General features: G+C 37.5%; 2 protein-coding genes across 2 annotated transcripts in view; one reads left to right on the top strand and one right to left on the bottom strand.

The window, feature by feature from the left end:
• Window positions 1-3: 3 nt before the first annotated feature.
• On the bottom strand, window positions 4-23,591 carry ZGRF1 (zinc finger GRF-type containing 1). The gene is made up of 29 exons (XM_035324962.1): window positions 23,536-23,591; window positions 22,862-22,969; window positions 22,659-22,739; window positions 22,481-22,537; window positions 21,800-21,985; window positions 19,270-21,433; window positions 18,891-18,967; window positions 18,113-18,214; window positions 17,487-17,660; window positions 16,745-16,850; window positions 16,552-16,658; window positions 16,201-16,333; window positions 14,550-15,217; window positions 13,386-13,524; window positions 12,635-12,819; window positions 11,966-12,153; window positions 11,206-11,345; window positions 9,956-10,102; window positions 8,392-8,506; window positions 7,326-7,585; window positions 6,428-6,587; window positions 5,661-5,738; window positions 4,971-5,118; window positions 3,789-3,916; window positions 3,348-3,471; window positions 2,772-2,948; window positions 2,516-2,650; window positions 1,684-1,945; window positions 4-318 (listed from the first exon to the last, which is right to left on the bottom strand). Exons 2-29 carry the CDS (start codon window positions 22,880-22,882, stop codon window positions 203-205), a joined length of 6,378 nt encoding a protein of 2,125 aa, XP_035180853.1. The 5' UTR covers window positions 22,883-22,969; window positions 23,536-23,591; the 3' UTR covers window positions 4-202.
• Window positions 23,592-23,853: 262 nt separating this feature from the next.
• Window positions 23,854-23,871, top strand: part of LARP7 (La ribonucleoprotein 7, transcriptional regulator) — a 30,620-nt gene continuing 30,602 nt past the window's right edge. Inside the window, exon 1 of the mRNA XM_035324964.1 lies at window positions 23,854-23,871. The gene's annotated coding sequence lies outside the window, so the exon portion shown is untranslated.

Raw genomic sequence — 23,871 nt, 5'->3', positions numbered from 1 at the left:
TACAAGCTTAAAGGGATTTCAGATATCAAGCAGTTACTTTATTCTTTAGTTTTAGTCATACAAACAAGGGATCAAAACAGAAGAATCAGGACAGATAAAAATAAAATTTTCCCCATTAAACATAAATATTAGATTTTCAGTAGTTCTGGTAAATTTTATAGACACACCATTCATATATTGTCTTCATAAAATATGTGCACATTTATTTTTCCTTTTTCTTACTCTTTTCTTCCTTCTCCTTTTCCTCCAAATAACACTTAAGAATGTTGTTCATCTGCTGCTCACACTGGCTTACATGTTGCAATCCATTTTCCCATTCTGAAAGTAACAATAAACAGGCTAATTAGATCTCACTTTACAGCACCCATCACGTAATCAGTCTGTGGTGATGAGAATATCTATTTCCAAAACCCTATCAAATGGCTATAATATTTCCACTTGGAAAATTGTTGTTCTTCAGAGTTCAGCCATTAGCGAGATGCTTCCTCTGATGCCAAGTAGGTAGAAGAATATAATTACTATTTTTGGACCTGTTATTGCAGTGACTCATTACCAGCCGTTTTAGGGACTGAGCACTCCTTTTGCAGTCTCCACTAAGGTCCTATCTCTCCAAAGGGCAGGGCCTTGCCCACAAGTAAGGAAGCATGTGGGTCCGGGGAGCTGGATTCAGCCAGAGCTTATTGAATGTACTTCAGACATTTGGACCTATTTTCTCACTTTTCTAGTTCAAAGAAAATGGCCAAGGCCAAAAGTTATGGTTAAATGTACTCGTGCTTTGAGATATGAAGTGTCCCGCTTCAACCAAAGGGGAAAACTATCATCTGTCTGGTTTTGTTTTGTTTCCAAGGTATGCATACCCTGGGAGTGAGAGAGACACAGAACCAAGGGGCTGTTCAAGCATTTTAAACACCTTCTAGCAAAGGTGCAAGTAGGTGAGAGGCATCACAAGGGTTTTTTTTGTTTTAGCTGTTTTTAGGAGTTGCTCAGGTGTGTAAATACTCATTTGCAGTAAGCTTGAGCAAATATGCAGAAACAATGTAAGAAACTGATTTTCAAAAACTGTATGTTTCTTTTTGAGGCCCAGTAAAACACACGTATTCACAAGACAATGGCCTGTAAACAAAGCAATCAGAAATTACTCAGTAAGAGTTAGCTGATCTCCAGTTGCATTGTTGTTTTTTTTCCTAGTAACTCAGAAGTTTACCATCCAAAAACAAATGAGCCCCCCAGCTGCAGAAAGACACTGCACATTTGTCTCTCATTTGTTAATTCTGCCTACCCAGAAATACTGTGCTATGGACGAATTTGTTTGTAACGTATTCCTGCCTGGGTCTGCTCTGTAAAAGCAAATTGGGAAAGGACTGGAAATGCAGTAACAGGGTTCAGATCTCCGTACCAGAGAGTGCTCTTTCTCCGTCTATCTGATGCCATCCAAAGAAGAAAATTAAAGTCCCTTTACTGGATAACAAATACACTAAGTATAAAAGCAGTTTGCAATAAAACTGCAAACATACAACTTTCACACTTGAGATCTACTTGCAATATACAATATATGTAGTAAATGTACTGTATTTTACATAGTAGCATATATATTGTGTTGTATATATACTGCTGCCCACAGCATATTCTATCATTTAAAAAGATGAGCTACATGTTTTTGAAAATAAAGGAAAAACGTAATACCTTTGCAGTGATGAATTACTCTTCCCCAGAGTCTGTTCTTACTTAGGCAGGCCAGATTCCCAACAATCAACAAATGCCTCTTTGCTCTTGTTAGCGCAACATTCATTCTCTTTTCTGAGTCTATGAACCCCATTTGTCTTGTTCGTACACACGACAGGACAATGATCTCCTTCTCCGCTCCTTGGAATGCATCTACAGTGGACACCTGCACAGCTTTGATTTCAAAGGCCTCAGAGTGTACGCTGTTAAGCAAATTCTGAATCTGTAGACAAAGGAATATGGATGTTAATGAGTTATGCTGTTCAGCAAGTTACGTGTCCTGAGCAAAAAATCGCAGCAAGTCTGAGTCTAACAAGATGCAAACTAAGAAACAAACTCCAAAGCACGATGACAGTGGAACCTCAGCTAGCTACAGTACGCAGTGAGCCTGTGTTTGATAAAACACTGGTCCACTCAGGGGGGCAACCATACTTTCACTTTGTCATCACAGTAGCCCGTGTGATGCCTTGGATGACCGAGTGAGATACAACTCCAGCCTTGCTACATAGTTGTCTCCACTATCTGTCCTTGTCACATGTACCAACCCATAACAGCTCCCAGATCATATATGAAGTTAAGTACTATTTAGTTTGCCAATTTTCTGGGTGTACATATGCAAACAAGAAAAGGGAAAGCATTTTTTTTTAAATAAAAATTTTGAATTAAAAGATTTTATCTAAGGAAGAAAAGATTGTGACTAGAGGAATGAAATAGTATTGTGTTTTTTCAAAACAAGAATGATAGAATAAACAGATTTAAGAAAACTGTTTTACTGATGATATATTATACAAACCTTACACATCTGTGATTTATAAAGAGTAATCACACCAATTACAGATCCTTCTATTCCACTTGCAATCAGAGACTGGATAAGCTTGACTGTAAAATGAGCTTCTGCCATGTTGTAAAAGCTGTTGTCTCTTTCAGTCTGGAAATAGGGAAGATTTCTAATTTAGCCCTCATTAACAGCAGTTAAAATGTATTTTACTGCCCAATGACAATGGAAACAGAACAGAGGAAAACCTACAATGAAATGTTTAAAAACTTACTTGCTCCATTCCATTAGCACTATAAAAACATAGTGTTGGAAGCCAATCCAATAACGGACTTCTTTCTTTCTCAGAAACGCCATCTATCAGATTTCCTTCATAGAACAGCTCATTGGCTATGGCACTAATAGCAGGGTGGCATCGGTACTGTGTCCGAAGTGGTATTGTTTTATGTCCCTAAAAGATTAGGATGTAGAAAGTGGGAATAGCAAAAAATAAAAATAAAATTTAAAAAAATCACCAGATGTTTTGGAATGCCAACGTTCACATTAACAAAGTTAGAACATATACTGTTGTCTCTGATTCCTCTACCTGGATTGAAAACCTTACATAAAGGTCAGAAGACAGAATCTCTCATTGTTCCTCATTTCTTTCTTGTTTTACAATTCTTATGTCTCCAAATGTCTGAGCACTGTGCAAACAACATTTACAGAGAAATGCACCAAAATGGAAACCGCTTAATTGAAAAACAGGCTGTAACACTGACGCTCTGACATCTAAATCAGAACTCTTAGTGACTTCAGTAGACCTAGAACGTAACCCTCCATTTCTAAGGATGTGGTTAGCAGTACATACCATTAAGCAAAGCCGATCAAAGAGAGTCTGCTCCAATCCTTTCTCGTGAACACTCTCAGACCCTTGAATAGTTGGTGGTAATTGCTTAGGGTCTCCAACAAGGACTAGCTTTTCACACTGAAACCTAAATAAGATAATAAAAAAAAAGTTCTAAAAAGGACATTAAAATATTAGTAAGCAAAGTGCACACTGTCTTTTAACATCAAGGATTGCTTTCCATCAGACTCCCTTCTCCATCAACTCTTCTTTCCAAAGTTAAAATAAAATAGTAACTCAAGAAAGGCATCCAAGAGCAGGCCTCAGTTTGTAATTACTCGTTCTCTAAGGCAAGACCTTGGAGTTTGTGTCCTAAAAAGACACCCAAGTTTGGAAACTACTTGAGGTTGTGTCACTGCTAACTACAAGTTACATCTCTGCTGAAACACAGAAGGATGGCTGTACCTTGCGATAGGAAGGAGAGAAGCAGGTTCGGTCATCTGACTGCACTCATCCAGCATCACTACAGGAAACTTGAGATTATTCAAGCAAGGGAACGGGCAGGCAGCACAGGTTGCTCCAACCACTTTCACCTTTGTTATTAGCGAGAGAAAAATGGAGAGAGAAAAAGTTATGATCATTTAATAGTTACTAGTCTAATAGTTAATGAAGTAATAGTCTCTTTGCAGCACATAACTATAACTTTAGCAATAGAATACGCCTCCAGTAGTTCTTAGCAGTTCTACAGCATGCCGTGTCATACTCACTCAGTCTCAACAAATTATATTCTACCGTCTGGTAAAAGACACTGTGTATGCACGGGGGAGGATCCAAGGTTAACATTTCTCATGCTTGGTGTTTTTCTATGTTCGAACCATTCATGGATTCTTGGCTTTTAAGGCCAGAACTGGTCTGGCACAGAAAGAGTTCAGATTATACAATCCTCCAAAACCTTTTGAGCCCCAGTGGCAAAAATGGCAGCAACAACCGCTAGGAGAAGTGCAAAAAAACCCACATTGTTCAGATATGCTTTAAAGAATTTGTAAAGCAAATTCTGAGTGTATTGCTCGGAACTGCTCTACAACAACATGGAATTTTTTGAGTCTAGAACTGAGGAGGAAAGGAAAATAACTAGGACCAGAAGATTAGACTTTTCCACAGGAAATGGTAATTCTAATCTAAAATCCAATGCTTTGATGCAAAGATCCTCAACAAAATACATTTGAAATGTTTGGTCTTCTTGGCAGCTGACTCTCAGCTCTAGGATAGATTTAGTTCAGTCATTATCTTTTACCTTTATGATTATATAAATTTTAGTTTCAAGGTGACAGTAGCAATGTTCAGTAATTTTTCTCTCCCCTCCTTGTAAAACTAGATTGGTAATATTAAAACAGACTGCAATAAAGTTCAAAAAGAGTTTCTATCTCACAGTTTATCATTATGTGGGAACTTCAAGTACAAGAAGTAAGACACTAAGCTATACCTGTGGAATCAAAGCTGTACTAGACTGAACATTCATTTTGATTTTCAAAATGTAAGGAGCTCGGGAGTCTCAGGTGTGAGAGTGGCTTCCCAGTTTCTGTTTGCTGGGCCTCGTGGATAAGGCATACCAAATGCTCACTTTCCCATCCCATCACCATGCTGTACCTGTTGCAATATAGTTTTATTGGTCCCCAGTTTATGTTGCTCAATACTCTTCCTTATGTATATTTTTTCAACGGGAGTTAAATCTTCTTTCAGGAGAGCAAGAAGTTCTTTTAACTGTTCATTTTCATTTCCCGAGCCAGCGTGTAAACTTCAAAGAGATGTTATAACATGCAATACAATGACCAAAAATAACAGAGCTTTCAGTGTTCAGTAAACACCTGGTATAGAAAAATAATCATACCGTGTGCTAACCTATCCCCAAACCAGCTGAAATACACATCTGAAATACAAATACAATATAACACCTGTTTCGAAATGGACCTTTATCCCACCAGCTCAGACCCACCACCCCAGGCAAAGATGTAGATGCAGTAAATGGCTGCTCCAAGCTATGCAGCTGATTTCAGAGTGGATTCTTCGTGTACTGCTAAATCTCACTGCCATTATTTGCTTCTTCTCTGCTAATTTCCATTTAAAAGCATTAGCTCCATTCAGCAACAAACCAAATGCCTAAATCAAGGTAAAATTTCTCCACTGTGTCGGGGCAGTGTGGGGGCGGGGAACGCGTGGAGAATGAGATAGTCATATTGCAAGCACATTTTGAACAACTTCAAAATAGTCATTTTACAGCATGCATACTATCATGGACCTTGCAATTGCCTCAGATCCCATAAAGATTAAGATTTTTACCTATAAGGAAGAATTGCTTTGGTGATCTTCCTAATACTTCCCACTCTGATAAAATCTTCAAATCCAAGATCAAGTAGACTTCAAAGAAAAAGAGATAATACACATTAGAAAAATGTAAAAACTTTGAAAAATTTAGAATTGGTTCTAAAGAGGCTAACAGATGCATCAGAACACCAAAGAACACAAATGTCTGCACTTTACCAGATGAAGTAAATTGGCCCACAATTCAAGTAAATCAAAGTAAAAAGAATCACCTCATCATGCATTGTCTTAAAAATGCTCAATACTTTTATGATTCTCCTCTCATAAACAATATTCCGTTTGTACTTTCCCTTCCTACTTTTATCCTTCCAAACCATGAGGTTTAAATTCTATATTAACCTCTAACAGTTTCTTTTTCTTCTCTTGGTATTTGATGAAGCTTCCCAAGCCGGATCTTCTCCCCCTCTCTCTCTGCTACTGCCATTTCCCAATGCTTCCTGAGCATTCCTACTTTCTGACGTGGGTGGATTCTAATAGTAAATTTGATGAGAGTACAAGATTGGTACCATATAAAACAGTCCAGCCAGTCTGTCAGTCTTCAGGATAGGCATGCTGTGCAAAGGAGCGAGGGTAAAATTAAAGCCCCTGGGCAGCAATTTAGAGGGGAAGAACACAATCTCTCTTAAGCATTGTACTGGGAAGAGCAACACAATTATCATTACCGCCGAAGCACACTATTGTCTTTTGAACATCAGCCTGTAAAATCTGAGTTCGCTGTAACCTACCCCAGCAGTATCCTGTCAACGGCAACGTTTGTGGAAGAAGCAATGAGAAGTTTCCATGGAGCTGGTCTTGGACCCTCCTCAGCTTCACTGCTTTCAAAGAGTTGTACTAGGAACAAGATCACAACAGACAGCAAATAGCTCTTTCCAGCTCCAAAAACACCTGGCATTTTAGAAGAAAAAGCCAAAGTTACAAGAGAAAATTGTCTATGAAGTACAGTTCTGATCAACCATTATAACAAAATTATCTTGTGAAATATTATGCCATAATTCCTCTAAAAACATTGCATGTGCTTGCCTCAGCAGCTGTAAGTATCCAGAGGCAGCCATGAGGCTCACCCTTTACTGCATGCATTGTTTACAGAAACTACTGAAGAGGGTAAGCTATTTTTCCTAAATTTTCTGGTTAAATAGATGCAGTACTTGTTAAGAAGTCTCATGTAACCCTCACACTGGTGAAAGAGGTACAGAATAAGGAATTTGAGATGATGATGATGATTTTTGGAATGACTACTAATTCTCACTAGATTAATATGCCTGGCAGCCTAACAAAATCTCATGCAATTTAAGTCTAATAGTATCCGTATGAAGACTGTCATTATTGTCAATGTTTTTACTTTTCCAGGATCTTAAAACTTACATTTATGGTAACTGCATCTCAATACTGATTTAGAAATAAATAAATCTTTGAACTAAGACGTTACTAGTGTTTTTATGCATGTTGAATACAGGTAAAGCCAGATAGAAAGAAGGATAAAACAAGGAAAAATGCACAATGAAAATGTGGTATGATAATTTAGCAAAGCTGATATATGACAAAGAAAGTATTTTTAATATGAAAATGATAAGCAGAAGATACTAAATAAATCTAAATTTGTAAATAATTTTGTTTGCTATATACCACGTATGATTGTGATAGGGAAGATCCGATGTTCTTCCACTGGTTTGGTATTTTCACGTGAGGTCATCATCTGAGCTATCTGAACCAGTGATGTGGCTTGATCTGGATTCAACGAGAAAGTTTCGATCATCTTTTCAGCCAGCCCCATCGCCACTTCAGTGCTGACAGGTCCATGCATCATTGTGTGTTCCACGCTCATGGCAGGTGGAGTAAATTTTCTTTTGTTGACTCTCTTAGCAGGTTTCTCAGAATCAAGATTCCTAAGAGAAATGTAAGAGTCAAAACAGTATATGTGTATGAATTGCATTGCATGGTTCTGACATTTTCACACACCTGACATCAAAATGCTGGGACTTTACAGTTTACAGTTGACATAAATAGAATTTGCTGTCCCCTGCTCTCTAATATATGCCTGTGGTGTATATTCCTGCTCCTTATTACTTCCTTGGTTGACAACTGGATCATAATAATGAGGTCATGCTTCCAATCTGACTTATATTTCAATCTGACTGACTCATAAATATGAGGTTATGCTTTCAATCTGACTCACTCTGAGGCTGTGAGACTCGCAGAAATAAGAGTGGTAGAATCACAGCCAGAGGCAGCAGGGTTCATTTAATTACTTGTTTGATACTGTGAACCATAAGCAGTCTTGGTAATATCCCCAAACTGCTCTGATTCTCCAAGATTATTTTTTTTAAGGTTTTACATCAAGTAATTCTAAAAAATTAGAAGAAAAAACAGTTACAGTGAACCCCAGTGAAGTACCTCCATTAATGCAGTACGGTCATTTTCATTTTATCAGCCTAATGGTCATAGTGATGCCCAATATTAATCTCTAGGTTCTGAAATGTGGGCTGCTGCTAAGCTGAAAGAAAATACTTAAAATCCATGAGTTATAGTTAAGCAATGAATATGTTTTCAATTCTTGTTCTTTTCATTGTTTTTCTAATTTTAATTTTTCTTGTCTACTTTTTAAAAGGGCAAACGCAATGCTATTCTTGCTGGTTTTTCTGTACTTATTTACGTATTGCATGTTCACATTATCACTGAAATAGTAACTTACATTTTTAATAGATATGGTATTAGTGGTAAAGTAGATGGATTGAAGTATTCCTCCATATTTCTTAAAGATGTAAGCTCACCACTAGCATTACAAACTAGCAACGCATGAACAGATACTGAAAAGGGCACAGAAAAATAAAATTAGGAAAAAATTAAATAAGCCAAAATTTCAAATCAGATAGAGAAATGAATTACAAATTGATGAAAGAATAATTAGGCCCCCTCTAACTGAAACCAAGTTAACCCAGTTACCAAGTCTGACTATTATAGAGAGACCTACCAGCACTTCTTTTTAAGTTGTGCTAATTTTAAGCATTTGTGATTCCAACATTAGAAACCTTCTGGGATGGAAGTTTAGGTAAAAATCCTTACTCTTTCTAAAAACACCTGAAATATTTCAGAAGGCTTTGAGATTTAGGAGGTGAGCTTTGTAAGTAAGCCTTCTGTACCACAATGGTTAAATAGTTCTCTTAGAAAAGACAAGACAGGAACGTTACACCAACAATGGGCTAAAGTTCCATCTAGCCAATTTCCAAAGTGTCCAAAAATGAAAGCCTAGGGAGAGTATAAGAACAGAACAAGTATTTAATGATATTTTTGCTGAGTTCTCTAACAGTACCATACTGTTCTGGGGCTCAGGGACTGGCTAAGTAAAAAGGGTTTTCTAGTACATTTAGTAACACATATACCTCTATTTTATTTTTGTTGATAATTGACAACTATACATTACTTAAAGCATTATTTTCATTGAACTTAGAGTATTAGTTTTACAATGATTACAGAATTATGAAATAACCTGTATTTATGACCACGAAGAATAAATATAAAACCCTGTGATTTAATAGCATTAAGACTGAAAAACTGTATGTTAACTCTTCTAGACTCTCACAGCTTGTGAAATCCAGTCCTGCAATTCACACTCAGAAAACAAACAAAACTAAACCTCCAATCAAATTTCAAGCCTGTGATTTTGATAGCAAGTATGCCCACAAAGAACTCGTATGCCATTGTATTTATTTTTCTGAATGTAATTCAGAACACGAGTTTAATATAGGTTCACTGAATTATGCTTTGCAGGAAATCTCCATCTAATGAGTACATAGAGAGAATAAAAAGATTAATCTGTTAACTGAAAGCACTCAATTAACCTGATTAAGTAGCAAGAATAAATCCTCTTGTGATCAAGCACACAATTTTCACATTGCATGAAAAGAAAGCAAGCAGAGCTAACTTGATCTTTTTCCCCCTTTCTGTCAATTTAGTTTGATTCAACAGCAAAAATAAGTAACTTTTGCATCATGTTTGGCAGCATATTTGTTGCTCTTCTGTGACATCTACAGACCCACACTGTCTCTCTCTCCACTTGAAAGGTCCACTAACCTTACTGTTCACAAATACTGTTTACTGTATTCAAATTACATATTCAAAGATATTTAAAGAAAAGCAATACTGTGAATTAAATCACTTTTTAGATCTGAGAAACTCACATCTCATCCTTCATAGCTGGCTATTTTTCTCACAATAGCTGCTTCCCACAACTCTAAATTACTTAGTGTACAACTTACTATTTGATTGCCAGTTTGAGGGGTAGTAGCCTTTCAGTGGTAGTAATTCTACTTCGTTGTTAGAGGATGGTCCAAAGAAGGCACTACATGCAATGAAGGTATCAAGGGGATCAAAGTTCAGAGTCTTTGAAACAACCCAAATATCATCTGTCAAAATAATACAGAGTTCTTATAAGCTTTTCCTACTGCTATCTTTTAAAGAAAATTAAGCCAGACAAAATAGCCAAAAATTTACTATGTTGTAAATTAAACCATCACTAGCGTGACATTAGGAAGTATTAGTCTTAAATATGTGCTGGTTTAGTTCTAGAAGAATGAAAAAAAAAAATAAGTTTTTCTAGTACTTCCTGTCTGAAACTGATGGTAACAGTATAGAGCTCTCCCAAATGTGCTTTGCATCTTTGACTTCGGACAAATCTTAAGTGTTACCCATGTTGAGAATGTTTGGAGCAAATCACTTAAGTATGCTACCAATCTAGTTAACCGCTTTTTTCTCTCCCCGTTCAAAACCAACACATATTGCAACCTACAAATGTTCTGTTTTGTCAGGCACAGCTGCTGGGACTAAAGCTAACTGCACTATTCCTGTACTACATATGTTTGCCTGTAACAAAAACGACCAACCAGTTATTCATACACAGGTTAAAGTTTTGCTTATGCACAGCTTCAGAATTTAGAGTTACAAAAACCTCATCTGTCAGAACATTTCAAGAGTCTACATAAAACATTCTCAAACATGTTTGTTTCTCCCTAGTTTCCTTTACATAATCTTCTAGAGCAAAATTAACAATCTAGGAAGATAAAAGTATCAATTCAACAATTACTGAAGCAAAGAACTATTGATGCTGTCAGGATCACATCACTGCATGTTCTCCAACTTTGACATTTTGAAAAGTTAAATGAGACAGGCAACAACTATTGAAACACCGATTCTTACATGAAATTTTTCTTAAATATTATCTATTTGAAGAATATTGGGCTTTCCTGAAACTTCACCTTTTCATAGAATTCAGGCACTCTAAACCTAAGGACATGGAATTTGCTTTTTTTTTTTTTTTTCTTTTAAATTATTTGAACATTTGCAAAAAAGATGAAATAAGATACTTCATTGCCCTTCTAGAATCACACTTGCATTTTCAGAGTTCTCATGCATTCAAAAAAGGGATTGAGGTTTTAGTTATAATTCAGAACTTTAAAAGGCACATGAATCTAAACATAGACTATTCTTCCGATGCTTAAGGTTTGCTTACCTTTGCTATAGATAGAATAATGCTCCTTTCTGCTTAGTTTGAGGTACAATTTATTTTTAGAATCACCATCAAATTTTGCATGTACATTCATAAATTTCTTAAACTTACTACACCGTTGTGTTTGAATTTCATATGCTTTCCTGTTAAATTGTAATTTTAAGAAAAAGCATGTCATTAATTTCAGGCTCCCAAACGAAAAAATAAGAAAGCCCCACAGACAGGACCAAATTACACCCCACAGACATTGGCAGTTCATCTTGTTATATTAGCAAGATTTAAATATATGCATCTCAACTGAAAAGTACTTCTCTGATATTCAGCGCAGTTAAATTATTTCCCTGACAGTTAAGCAGCACAGAAGAGTCTAAGAAATGAACTCTAACATTACAATTAGAATACGTATGTTATACATCTGTTTTGAATAGCATCACTAGGAGAATAAATCAAAGTCTATTGCAAATTCTCTTATGACAGATTAAATGAAGGGTAATTCAAATGCAACCCATACGGGTTTTTATTAAGAAGCTGATAAGACTGCTGGTAAGCAGTTTTGATTCTTGATGAAAAGAGTACTGACCTGAAATGCCACTACTGCGAGTATTAATCCTTCACTTATTTGGCTTTTACACTTGTACACAGACTGCAACCTCTTTAAACACAGTTACTGAATGTACCTGTTAAATGTTCTTGAAATCCAGAGTTACTAGAATTTTTATAAATCCTGCAATTCACATGAAAGGTTGATATCATTTCAGAATACCTCACCAAAAGCTGGCATCCCTCAAAGAGAGAGATATTTTGACTTCGGAGGTATGTCCCAATACTTTTTATATCATGAAGCACTACACTAGGCCTGGATTTTATCTGTGCAGGATTTACTTCTTCTATCCACTTGAAAAATGAACACTGCTCAGCTCTTGGGGCATCACAGGCATAGAACAAACGACCCTAGGAAGGGGGAAAGAAAAAAAAAAAAGTAAGAAAAAAAGACCGTTAGCACTTTAAAATTAACAAGCAGAAAGAAAAAGTAAAGCACGTGATCAGTACCAGCTTCTATACAAATAAGCAGATAAAAATCTGAGATTTCAGCATATTTAGCTGAAAAAATGAGGGTGTTCTATGAAATTTGCAGTTTCTGAAGCCAGCCTGTATAATCATGGGTAACAGAAAACCAACGTAACCTAAAAAAAATATATAAATTCAAGATTTTCACATGTACAAAACTCTTTCTGAATGGAAAGAACTATTACATCAGCAGTGCTGGACATGAGCAGATACTACAACTGATCTTAAAAGTGATCTCTAACACATCACTTTAAGCTGTAATTGTAAATCATGCAGAATTGCCCTGCAACTGTTCACACTATATGGTCTATATGACAAACAGACAAACAGCCGGTACTGTAAACAAACAAGGAATAAACAGCACCTTGTTTTGACCTTCTTTTTTCACCGTAACAAGCTTAGCAGGACGCATATGACTGCAGAGTAGAACACCGCTTTCTTTGCTCTCACTTTGCCCATCCTTCAGTGAAGTGTAAAATGATACATCCACTTTTGAAAGAGCATTGTGTAATCTTTGTGACAACTCAAAAAGCATTATGTTTAAATGCTCTTGACATAGAAAGGAGAATAAAAGAGCAATTAGTACAGCCCTAAAATAGTTACACACGTACACAGCGTTCAAATACACTTCACTTGAAACTTTCACTTTTAAACAAAAATCAAAATACTTAATCTGAGTTCTAAAAGAAACCATGTGGCCTGCAAACTTCACATTTTGCACATAAAACTAACTTGTTCTAACTGCCTTACTTTCATACAAATCATATTTAATCATGTAAACTACAGATGATTCAAACACTAAATAAATGTACATTAAAAAAAAAAAAGTAGTAGCAGCAGCTGAGGTAGGACCACAGACTGGTAAACAGGAGCAAGGTTATGTAGTTGAAAAGAAGAGTATTGATCTTTTGTTTTGTCTTTACAATTTCTGGTATAGGCTGAATGCATTTGAATATTATATAGATAGATAGATAGATATGCAAATCCAAATGCTAACAGTCCTTCCAATAGATGATGTTGACAATCTCCCTCCCTCTCACCCTGTTTTTTATAAAGCTTCAGAAATACATTGCTTAAAAATGACAGCATTTTATACGGCATGGTGTTAGACATACCTGTCAAAGCAGCTTTAAAAATCTGTTTGTACTGAACATGAGACTGAAATACAACTGGTATGGCAATCTTTCTTTTAGGAAGATTAGCATATTTTACCTTGTTCACATTAGGAAAAGACAACTCAGAAACTGTTATTTCCTATTAAAAAAAAAAAAAAGAAAAAAAAAGTGTTAAAAGTTTTCAAAACCCTGAGTGAGACAAATTTGGATAAATGGCTACTGTACAGATGTACCAAAAGTAGTTTTTCTTCTCTTTTTCCTTTTTTTTTTTTTTTCCTCCCAAGTGTATATTGGATTCTCAATAATGACTACAACCAATAGAAATATTTCAGGGCCTCATTCTCCAACCAGAAGTTTCAAAATGAAGCCTGCTGAAGAAGAACCAGTTTTCTAAAAGCAAAATATAATACTCCTTTTTGCAAATATTTGTGGATTTTGTTAACTGTAAGTACAGAAACATGCATTCAATAAGACTGCCAACAGCAGTAAAACTCAGCGCACATGGAGCTGCAGCATGGTGAGCCTGAGCTATCATTTAGGATGTACGCTGAAGTTAAAATTTGCCCCTGAAAAAACAGCCTGCATTTTTAAAAACACTGTTTTTTATTTGTTTGGTTTGTTTTGTTGTTGTTGTTTTTTTTCCCCTAATTTACTCAATTTTTTTAAGATATTCTACTGTTCACAAACAGGAGCACTAACTGCTGATTTTTAGGCCCTTATTCAAGGCCATAATTTGCTTTTTCATAATTAAAACTGATGATGTTTAAAATATTTCAAAATTAGAGACTATGCTTTGAAGCAAGATGCAGGCATTCATGAAAATGTTGCTATTTCACGATTAAGAAAAACACTTAAAAACACATTCTTGCAAATCAGTCCAATGGATTTTATTTCATCTTTCTGCCATCAACATTTGGACTGAAAGTCTAAATCTGGTGCTAATGTACACCAAGCAATTACCTTTGCAAAGAATTAGTCACATCACTTAAAAAAATCATTAGCAGCTGCTGTTCTGCAGCAGGGACTCTGGTGTTACTACACATATAGAACCATTTCATCCAATTATACTGATATCATCTTGCAGGAAGTCAGAAAAAGGAATTGCTTTGTCTGGAAAAATGTGTTTCTGTCAGTTAAACTGTATCTGCTTGAACAGTTACACACCTGGACATCTCCTGTTACAGTGTGGCAGCTCAGGTGACTTAACACCTTTTGTGTAGGTTCACCTAAAGGAGCCTGACTTAAGTGCAGAGAAAGTAACTTCCTCTCTGAAATCAAATCTTGGCTGCTGCTCTTTGCACCGCATTTACCAAGCATGCTCTTTGCTGTCTGCAGAGGTGCAGAGCCGGGAGCGTTTTCATTCACAGCGCTGCTCTGGCTCTCTCCTGTGTCACCCAGCAGCATTCCGAGGATGCTCTCGGGACAGATGCCATCCGTCACTTCCACATCATCGCTGTTTTGAGTTATCAAGTCACACTGAGCACTGCTTTGATATTTCAACCACTTGCTTTGTCTACAGTGCGAAGTCACATTAGGAAACACTGGCGGTACAGATTCCCTTTGTCTGTCTTCCATATACTCTCCAAACACGGAGGTTTCATAATTCCTGTCCTCAGGGCCAGAAGCACTGATAGGAAATGCTGCTGACTTGCTGCTAAAACTGACGACTGAAGAGCCAGAAGATTGCTGACTCTTCTCACTGTCGGTTAGAAAAAATTCCACGTCGGAAACCTTCTCAGTGGCAGGAACAGTGACAAGTGGAGTTCGTGTTTTAACTGTGGGTTTGAGTCTTGCAGGGCTGCGTTCCTCTGGATAGCTGTGTTTCTCCCATGCTGTAGAGCAAATACATCTTATAAGCAACTCATAGCACTTCCAGATGGCACATTAACTTCAGATACACAAAAAACTATGATAAAGAATTCCAAGTTCTTTGTTTTATGTCCTGAATTCTAATTGGCAAGCTCTTTTTACTGTGCCTGTAGAGTGCCATACTAAATTTCCATATAAAATGAGTGATTTCAAATGTGATCCTTTAATATTTAAATCCATATATCCCAAGCACATTTCTGTAGGCACTCTACTTAATAAAAGTAAATGGTTGGTGGAAGTTATTTAAACGTTAATTTGCTTTGGAGGTTATTAAACTAATACGTTGGTAGGTCAGTGACAGCTGCCATCTGGAAAGCAATCAGCTTAACATGTCTTCCTTTTTCCAAAAAGGTAACCAACAAAACTCTGCAAAATTAATATTAACCGATGGGGCTCAATAGATTCCTAGTACCACAAGCATCCTGTCGGCTAAATCCATTATCAATAAGAAGTGACAGTCAATGACAGGCGTCAACATCATCACAGGAAGGTGTCAGAGGGCAGCTGAATATGGATTTAAACTAAAGCAGGTAAATGAACAAAAAACATTACAATGGATTAGAAGCTTATCTTACAGCCTTTTTCACCCCTCCAGACTGGAAGATTTACTTTTTTTTGAATAAAATTACATCATTGTACTTAAGTTTCTATCAGGAAAAAATAAGCAGGGGTGCAGGGTGGGAAGTATGGAATCCCAGGCTAATTCAGCTAATTTGGAAAAAAAAAAATAGAATAAAATAAAAATAAATAAAAATAAAAATAGTGTTTGAAAACTGAAACACACATATGAAAAAACATGTAACAAACATAAATTAAACTCTGCAGTTACCAAGACATATCTCAGTGTATTTTCAGTGCCTGGGTTTTTTATAGTGCAACTCAGCATGCTTCAAAAATCAAACATTTCCTAGCAAAAACAATGTAAACTGCACTTAGAATTTCTTACTGAAAACATTTTCTGAAAGTTTGGAATCACTTGGAACATTCCTGTGAATCAGGGGGATCTGGATGTCTTGAACAGTTTCCTTACTTCCTGAAGCTGGAGAAACTGAGGAAGTCAATTGTACTGATGAAATCACCTACAGAAAGAAGAACATGTCAAGTGAATGGATAAAAAACAAAACACAACAAACACACACCCCGATGATAGCTCTTTTGTCACTTTTCTCTCTCTTGTCATTCTAGACAAATAATATGTCTCTCAGAGTTGAGATAAAAAGTAACAAATAAGACATGAAGTTGCTGCTATGAACAGACAGAAACCCCAAAAGATCTGCAATAGACAGTCAGCTCACACCTTGTCAGCTTCCCATGATGACCACTGCGTTTGTCCCAGATTAGAACATGAAGGTGAGCCTGACATTATCCACGGTGGAACTTCAGAGTGTGCATTCAGTGCCAGTGCTAGGAAAAATATGCAAAGGACATAAGTCATGCAGAATAACTGTTCTGAGGCCAATCACTGCCATTCTACTTTTACTTTCACTTACGGGACAGATCTACTATTGATTCTTTAATAAAGTTAGATTTCTTTTCAAAATTCTCCTCTCCAATAAAGTTGGTATCATCCTCGTGAAGCCTTCCCGAACCTGGAGACTGTACCAAGAAAGTATAAGTAAAAACTTGTTAGAAATTAAACTTTTAACCTCTTTATACACAGTATCTGTGCAAAGATCTTATTTCTAATTATAAATTTCAGTTTCTCTAGCCCATTCTGGAAGTTAAAAAAAAAAAATCAACATATATATACAGCAATAGAAAAATAATATTTTATTTAATGTTTCATCTCATGTTTCTTTACATCCATGAGGAACAATAATAATTCTTGTAGTCCAAGAAGGAAAGTTTTAACCCTTGTTTTGGAACCATGTAGAAATTATAGACAAAATTTCCAGTCCAATCAATTATACTGCTATCATCTGGAAACAATCATTATAAAAGCTCCTTGCCGCTTTTCACTTCAAGGCATCTGTTTTTTGTTGTTGTTTTAATGAAATTGATCGTAGAATCAAAAAACAATTTACAGCTTGCAAATGCATATTCCTGTGACAAAGATGAGTAAAAATAATTATGTCTAACTGCAAAAGTTTTAACCACAAAGTATTACACTTGATTCTTAGGCATTTTGATATAATTGGGTTATTCTAAAAATGAATTCTCTTTTGTCCTACGTTTTCAGGATATTTTCTTGCAATAAGGTCAATAAGAATAACTTTGAAAAAAACGTTTTACCTGGCTGAAGTCAGAAAGTATGTAATTGCTTGAAACCGGAGGTGACAAAAATCTCTCAGCTGCAAACTGCATATTTTCTGGGTACTGCTGCCATCCTAGCTGCGAGCAGGGATTCCTCAACATTATCTTACTAGCTGCTGATCCCTTTATTTGGTGCCCTTGAAACTCAACAGGCTATAATTCCAATACATTGGAATTATTAACTGAAAATAAGTACTGTTCAGGAACTACCTACAACTGAAAAAAGTACTTTTCATAAATATAACAAAAATAATCTCTGAAACTAGGGAAAGAGGGAAAAAACATGCCATGCTTTTGAAGGTATGTTTCTCTTGCTGACCCACCAGTCAGCACCAAGAAGGTTTTTGTGCAAATCTCTGTCAACAGGAAATTAAGATATTCTGACATAATGTGTTTAGCCTTACTTTCATATTGTAAAATTTAAGTTTAAACTATCAGTGGAAAATTTCTCACAGAAAAACGTACTAAAATGTGATCTGAGAAGCCAGTTATGAAACTGGTTAAATATTTATTAGGACTTATTGTAATGTATTGAAAGTAATCAGCTACTGGCTTGAATGTTAAGAAACGCCTTTAATTGCACTTCAGTTCCACAGAAATTGTACCTTTGGTTGGCAGTCAGATGTCCTAGGGTCTCTTTGGCCCAGTGCTATTGGTGGAATATGCAACTCAGTTTGCTGTAATAAACCGTCCACACAGTTGGGCTGCTATAAAAGTATCAAAAGCTAATTAGTCTAACAGCTTAATAACCTCTTAAGGTGAAAAGTTAAGCCAATACATCTCAAGATTTTTCCAAAGACCTGGTCTATTTATCCAACAAAAAGTGTTTTAAATTACAGCTCTTTATTGGAAGCCCAGAACAGTCCACGATAGAGTAATAAACTATACTTGCTACTCAAGTGGAAAATGAGAAGCAGAATTCAATGTAAAATCTTTCTTTCCCTTTGGAAGTGATCAAAAGAAAAAAACTGTTAATAGAATAGCACACAAATTGGTGTGAAGCATCAAGCCCAGGTTGCTGCTGTATTTCAAGCCAAATGCTAAAAATTCTCCATTCAGAAAGATGATGAAAGAAAAACAGATGGTAAAAGAAGACGAGGTAGGGAAGTATTAGACTTATTAATGATGTGATACTAAACAGAACTAGATATTACAATTTGCATTATGTTTCTTGTCAGACTTTTAGCCTCCTGAACTAGCAGTAAGGTCTGCAAGTTGACTTTTTTTTTTTTTTTTAATCTATCAGCTTCTTCGTTGATACCACTAAGCAACTTCCAGCTCAACCTCCATAGTTTGATAAATCAGGAATTGTATTCAAGAAGCCTAATAGAAAATGAGTTTATTTTGTAGCAACTGATATATATAATTAAAGAAAAAAATTACCAAAACGACAGAAGAATCAATGCATGAAGATACCTCTATACTTTCTGAGTAAGGCATTTCTGTAAACTCCTTTAGAGCTACGAGAGATAGAAAAGCATAATAAGATACAACAGTCATTTGACACGAAAACATCTGAATAATTACTGACTTTTCAACCCTTACCCATACATATAATTACACAGTTAAGATCAACTAAACTAAAGAAAACAGGGAAGCAGGAGGACATATTGTTGCCTTAACTGCTAAACATTGCACAATGTAACCTTCATAACACATCACTACAAAAGCATGACTTCTGAATATGAACTGCCCAGCAGGAGAGATAAGAGTACAGAAGTCAGACAGGTAGAGTCAGACATAAAACAGAAGCTAACCTAACCTTCATCTTTCACAAGTGGTTCAAATATCTCTTTAGAAGTCTCTGCTTCATATAACATGCTATTATTTTCCTCCATCTTTTGTAAGCTTTCTAATGCTGTGCTATGTTGAGACAAAGCTCTTAGAAGAGCGATATTGTTTACCAAGTCAGGAAGATCTGATGAACTTTCAGCCATTGCCGTGCATTTCAGGCAATCCATTCCTATTCTTTCACCTTTGCAGGCTTCGTGATGGGCATTTATGCTCTCTACATTTCCAAACTCAGTTTCACCTATTTCTGCTTCCTCTGGAGCCGAATGGCCTTTTCCTAAAGGATAGATAGCACTTCTGGAAACAAGAGTATCTTCCTTGCATGAAATGCCAAATACATTTTGATGATCTTCTCCAATATATTGAAATGGGCTACAGAAAGGATCAGATTGTTGTGACAAAGCCAGCAAAGGACTACCTGGTTTAGTGTCATCACTCTTAGTACCCCAGAAACGTTCCAGATCATTATCTGGGGATTTTGTACATCCAAGATGCATAACATCTTCAGTCCTTTTCTCCACTGCAGAAATTATTCTGCTGGTAGTAACACATGAAACGCTTTCAGTGTTCTCAAACATACCAGATTCAGGGTGACACTCAATAACATTTGTGTCATCAGGCAAAAGATCAGAGTGTTTGTTTTTTATCCCTGGCATGCCACTAGCAGTATTTGCTGTGCAGCCATCAAGATCATCCTTATTGTTCATGGCTTCGACACTTAGTTGGTTTTCATTCATCTCTGTTAAGTTGTTTCTCTCATCCAAAAAATCCACCGTGACTTGGGTTTGGTTTTCAGAGTCTTCCACAATTCTCTCTCTCTCTCTAACATTGCTGTCACAAAGCTGAAATGGTATTCCTGCAGCACAGGTATTTCCATCATTCTCTCTGTCAAACGTTGAACATTTGATTTCTTCCTTTTCACAGCAAAAATGAAGCCTCAATGCAGTATTTTGTGCTCCATCTCCCTCTAAGCTGTCTGGACTTTTTGAAAGCACATCTTCCTCAGGGAGCTCTCTCATATTTCTTTCACACTGGTCTCCATCATCTGTGTCATTAAAATCAAAAGCCTCCAATAGATTAAAGTTAACCTGCATTATCTGCTCATCTTGTCTGCAGTCTTTGTCACATGTATTTAATTCCTCCTTCACAATTCCAATTTCAGTCAATGTTATGTCCCCAGAGACCCCCAAGTCCCTATGCTCTCTTTCTGAGCTTTGCTGTGGCTGAAGGTGACTTTGTGACTTGACGGATGAATTCTCTGGAAGACCATTAGCCACTGAATGCTCTCTGTGTGTGGAGAGATGTGTTTCAAAGACGGTACGACTTGCAGAACAAGAAGGGACAAACTGGCTTTCATGTAGTCTATTTATGGTAGATTCAGATAGAAAGGAGGTATTTGTATTGCAGGGATCCCGTAAGTCTTGACTTAAATTATTTGCCTTTTTGCCATGTCTTTGTCCTGTGACTTCTTTATCACAAGGTTCAGACAAATTTAGAAGCATTTCAGCATTCCATTCCTTTTTATTATTTAAAGTTTCCGTTGTAAAATCTAAGTTCTGAATATTTTGAGCAAGTCTTTTGTCAGAGTTGCCTGAAAAGGCAGGTAGGGTTGTGCTCTTTGGGTTACAGAAACTATTCGTGTTTTCTGGTGCTTGAAATCTAGAAAGACATTTGGTGACTTCAGGTGTTGCTTCCTCTCTGTATGCCTGTGTTGTTTTAGATTTCAGAAGAGCTATTATCTGTGCCGTGCTCCTGATGTTCTGTGACACTGCTGCATGACCAGTTGTCTGACCACTAGATTTGGTGTGGCCAGTAATTAGAGGAGATTCTGGCTTCACAATGGACTGATCAGAGCTTCTCTTCTCTATTTCATTACACGTATCAAGAAACCGAGGCGAAACCAGTGAGAAAGACCCATGGTCTCGATTGTTATTTGTAAGTGCATCTTCATGAAAGTCTGTAGATAGATTTGTTTCTGCATTCTTCTCACCAATAGTAGAAAACAATGGAGAGGTAATACAAAACTTGGATGGAAAAATACCCTGACACTGCTTAGATACAGATGATGTTGTTGGGTTTTCTCCATCTTCCATTTCTGGTGTTTTCTTTTCAACTTGGCGTGGCCCTTGGAAACCCTAATAGAGGAATTTAAAATTAATTCTACTCAGAAATCACCTTCACATTTTGTAAGCAAAAAAGTTGAAAATAGAGCATACTCCATAAAACATATGCTGATCAGATAGCACATGACTATTCCACAGGTGTATACAAGTAATCTCAATCCCTTGCAATTTTCACAGCAGCCTTAGCAGTAGTAATCCTGCTAAGCTGAACAAAGATTTAGTAAACTTTGGAAAAAACAGCTATGACCACTAACATGTCCTGACGTGCAGTTCCAAAAAAAGCAAGAAAACATTATTGATAGACTTACTATTCAATTAAAAGACGTGATCTTTGTGTTTTAAAATGCACGTTAATATCGACTTTTTGAAGAGACATACCATAAACTTCCTTTTCAAGCCAACAGACAAATGTCTTGAGGGTAGAATACCAGGCTTTACACCATTTCTTTTCACTTCTATTATTTCTGCCTTCCTTGGCTGATCTTCACAAGGTTTTTCATTCACTTTTACTGCTTCAACTGTGATCAGGTATCGTTCACTTTCTAAATTATCTCCAGCATTCACCTGGAAAAGAGAAAGAAGCAGTGTGTACGTAACAGTGCCATATGAGAAATTGCACATCTTCTAAATATTGTGAATACTGACAGGTAAAAAAATCAGAAATGTTATATTTTATACTCAGCACGTCACAACGCCATATAAATAGTTAAGATTAAATAATACTGGAAGAGACTAGCACCTAGTTTCAAATTATGCTCATTTAATATATTACTGTAATACACTGCTTCTACCCAAAATAAATATAATTCTGTAAATCCCCCACACTGGCTCTGGTAGAGCACTAGTAGGGCTTATCAACAACTGGAAGCTGTGTTAGCTTTCCATTGCTTACATTGTAGCAGATTTTGATGATATTTACAACAGAAAACTGCCATATTGCTAGGGAAAAAGTACTACTATAATAACCAGACAAAAAGGAGTTTGAAATGCTTCCTGAAACGCAAACCACAATCCTAAGCATAGAAAGATATAAGAAAAAATAAATAAAACAAAATATACCTGGGATTTTACAAACATACTGTCCAAACACTGCCCTTTATCATCAAACAAGATTGCCTGCAAGAAAAAAAAAAAAGAATTTTAAATAATCAGTTTTATTTCACAGATCAACCAGATCACTACTGATCATCGAGCAGCAGCAGAAGCTATGACAGAGCAGTAAAGCTGAGTTCTTCACCTTATTTCCTCCAGTTCTAATCTTCAGAGTTCCGTCCTGCCACGTTTTTGATTTTTTCATTTTTTGGTGAGTGTATAATACCTGGTTTAAAAGCGGGAAATGGTGACACAACAAGAAGTAAGAAAACATTTAAATAAGACAGCACCTATAACGTCATTTAGTTTATTTTCACTTAGTCGTGTGGGGTTTGAAAAACGACTTACAGTAAATTCTTGAGAAGACATTGCTTTGGCAGAACAGCCGTCCGACAGCTGACGGCGCAAACCTTCGCACCGCCTGAGAGATGGGGAAACGCGCAGAACGAACCAGCGCTGTGTGGAAGACGTGTGTGCAGAAAAACAGGTGCCAGATCACTTTTTTTTTTTCTCAAAAGCAGCAGGTACAAGACAACGTAAAGGCGGTGGGATATATATATAGCCGATGCGGACGTTTCAAAGACACACCTTAACAATAACGTGATGCAAAGCCTATATGCAAATAGGGTGTTTTTATAGATATTAACGTACTTTCTACGTTTTAGGGGAAGTAATTTGTTTAAATGAACGGCTGGTGGCTATGAAAACCCGCAGTGACCACGCTGCGGCTCAAAATCGACCGCTGTACCCCGCGGATGTTTGCTTGCAGCAAAAAACACCCTTATTTTTCTGTTGAAAACAGAAATCGGAAGCCGTTAAGCCGTTTACACGCTTCCCTTGGCAGCACCGTAACTCAACAAGCGGCCCTTGGTGGCGAAGGCAGGACCAAAGCCTCGCACAAGCTCTGGCGACACTGACGCCCGTTTCCCCCCCCCACCCCCACCCCCCGCCGCCACCTCAGGGGCAGCGCTGCCCAACGGCCGCTGCGGCGCGAGCTGCGCTCCCCCCGCCCCCCCGCACACCTGAGGCGGCCGCGCCGCCACCGCCGCGCTCCGAACTGCCCGCCACAGCGCGCGTGACGTCACCGCGCCCCGCCGGCCGCCGAGGAAAGCCCCCGTGCCGCTAGGCCACGCCCCCTCGCTCTTGGCCACGCCCACGCCTCCTCCCCGGCGCGGCCCCGCCCGCCCGGAGGAAATCACGTGCGCGCCCAGCCAGGCGCGGCCGCTGCCGCAGGGCGCATGCGCACGGGGCTCCCCTCAGCGCCGGGGCAGGGAGGGCCGGCGGCGGTTGGTGGCGGCGGCGGCCGGAGGCGCGCGCGGCGCGGCCCGTTGCCCCCCGCGGTGACGTCGCGCGGCGGG

The sequence above is a fragment of the Oxyura jamaicensis genome, chromosome 4 (genome assembly GCF_011077185.1).
Source record: "Oxyura jamaicensis isolate SHBP4307 breed ruddy duck chromosome 4, BPBGC_Ojam_1.0, whole genome shotgun sequence".
Lineage (NCBI taxonomy): Eukaryota > Metazoa > Chordata > Aves > Anseriformes > Anatidae > Oxyura > Oxyura jamaicensis.
The sequence above is the reverse complement of the archived record's forward strand: the minus strand, read 5'-3'. Positions and strand labels throughout refer to the sequence as shown.

What these genes read in the sequence shown, in the direction of transcription:
- ZGRF1 (XM_035324962.1), bottom strand. Translation starts at nt 22,882, where the DNA reads ATGTCTTCTCAAGAATTTACT. An exon ending in CATCATGGGAAGCTGACAAG is followed by an intron (nt 16,334 to 16,551) that starts GTGTGAGCTGAC and finishes TTCTTTCTGTAG; the next exon opens with GTGATTTCATCAGTACAATT. An exon ending in ATAAAACTATATTGCAACAG is followed by an intron (nt 3,917 to 4,970) that starts GTACAGCATGGT and finishes CTAATAACAAAG; the next exon opens with GTGAAAGTGGTTGGAGCAAC.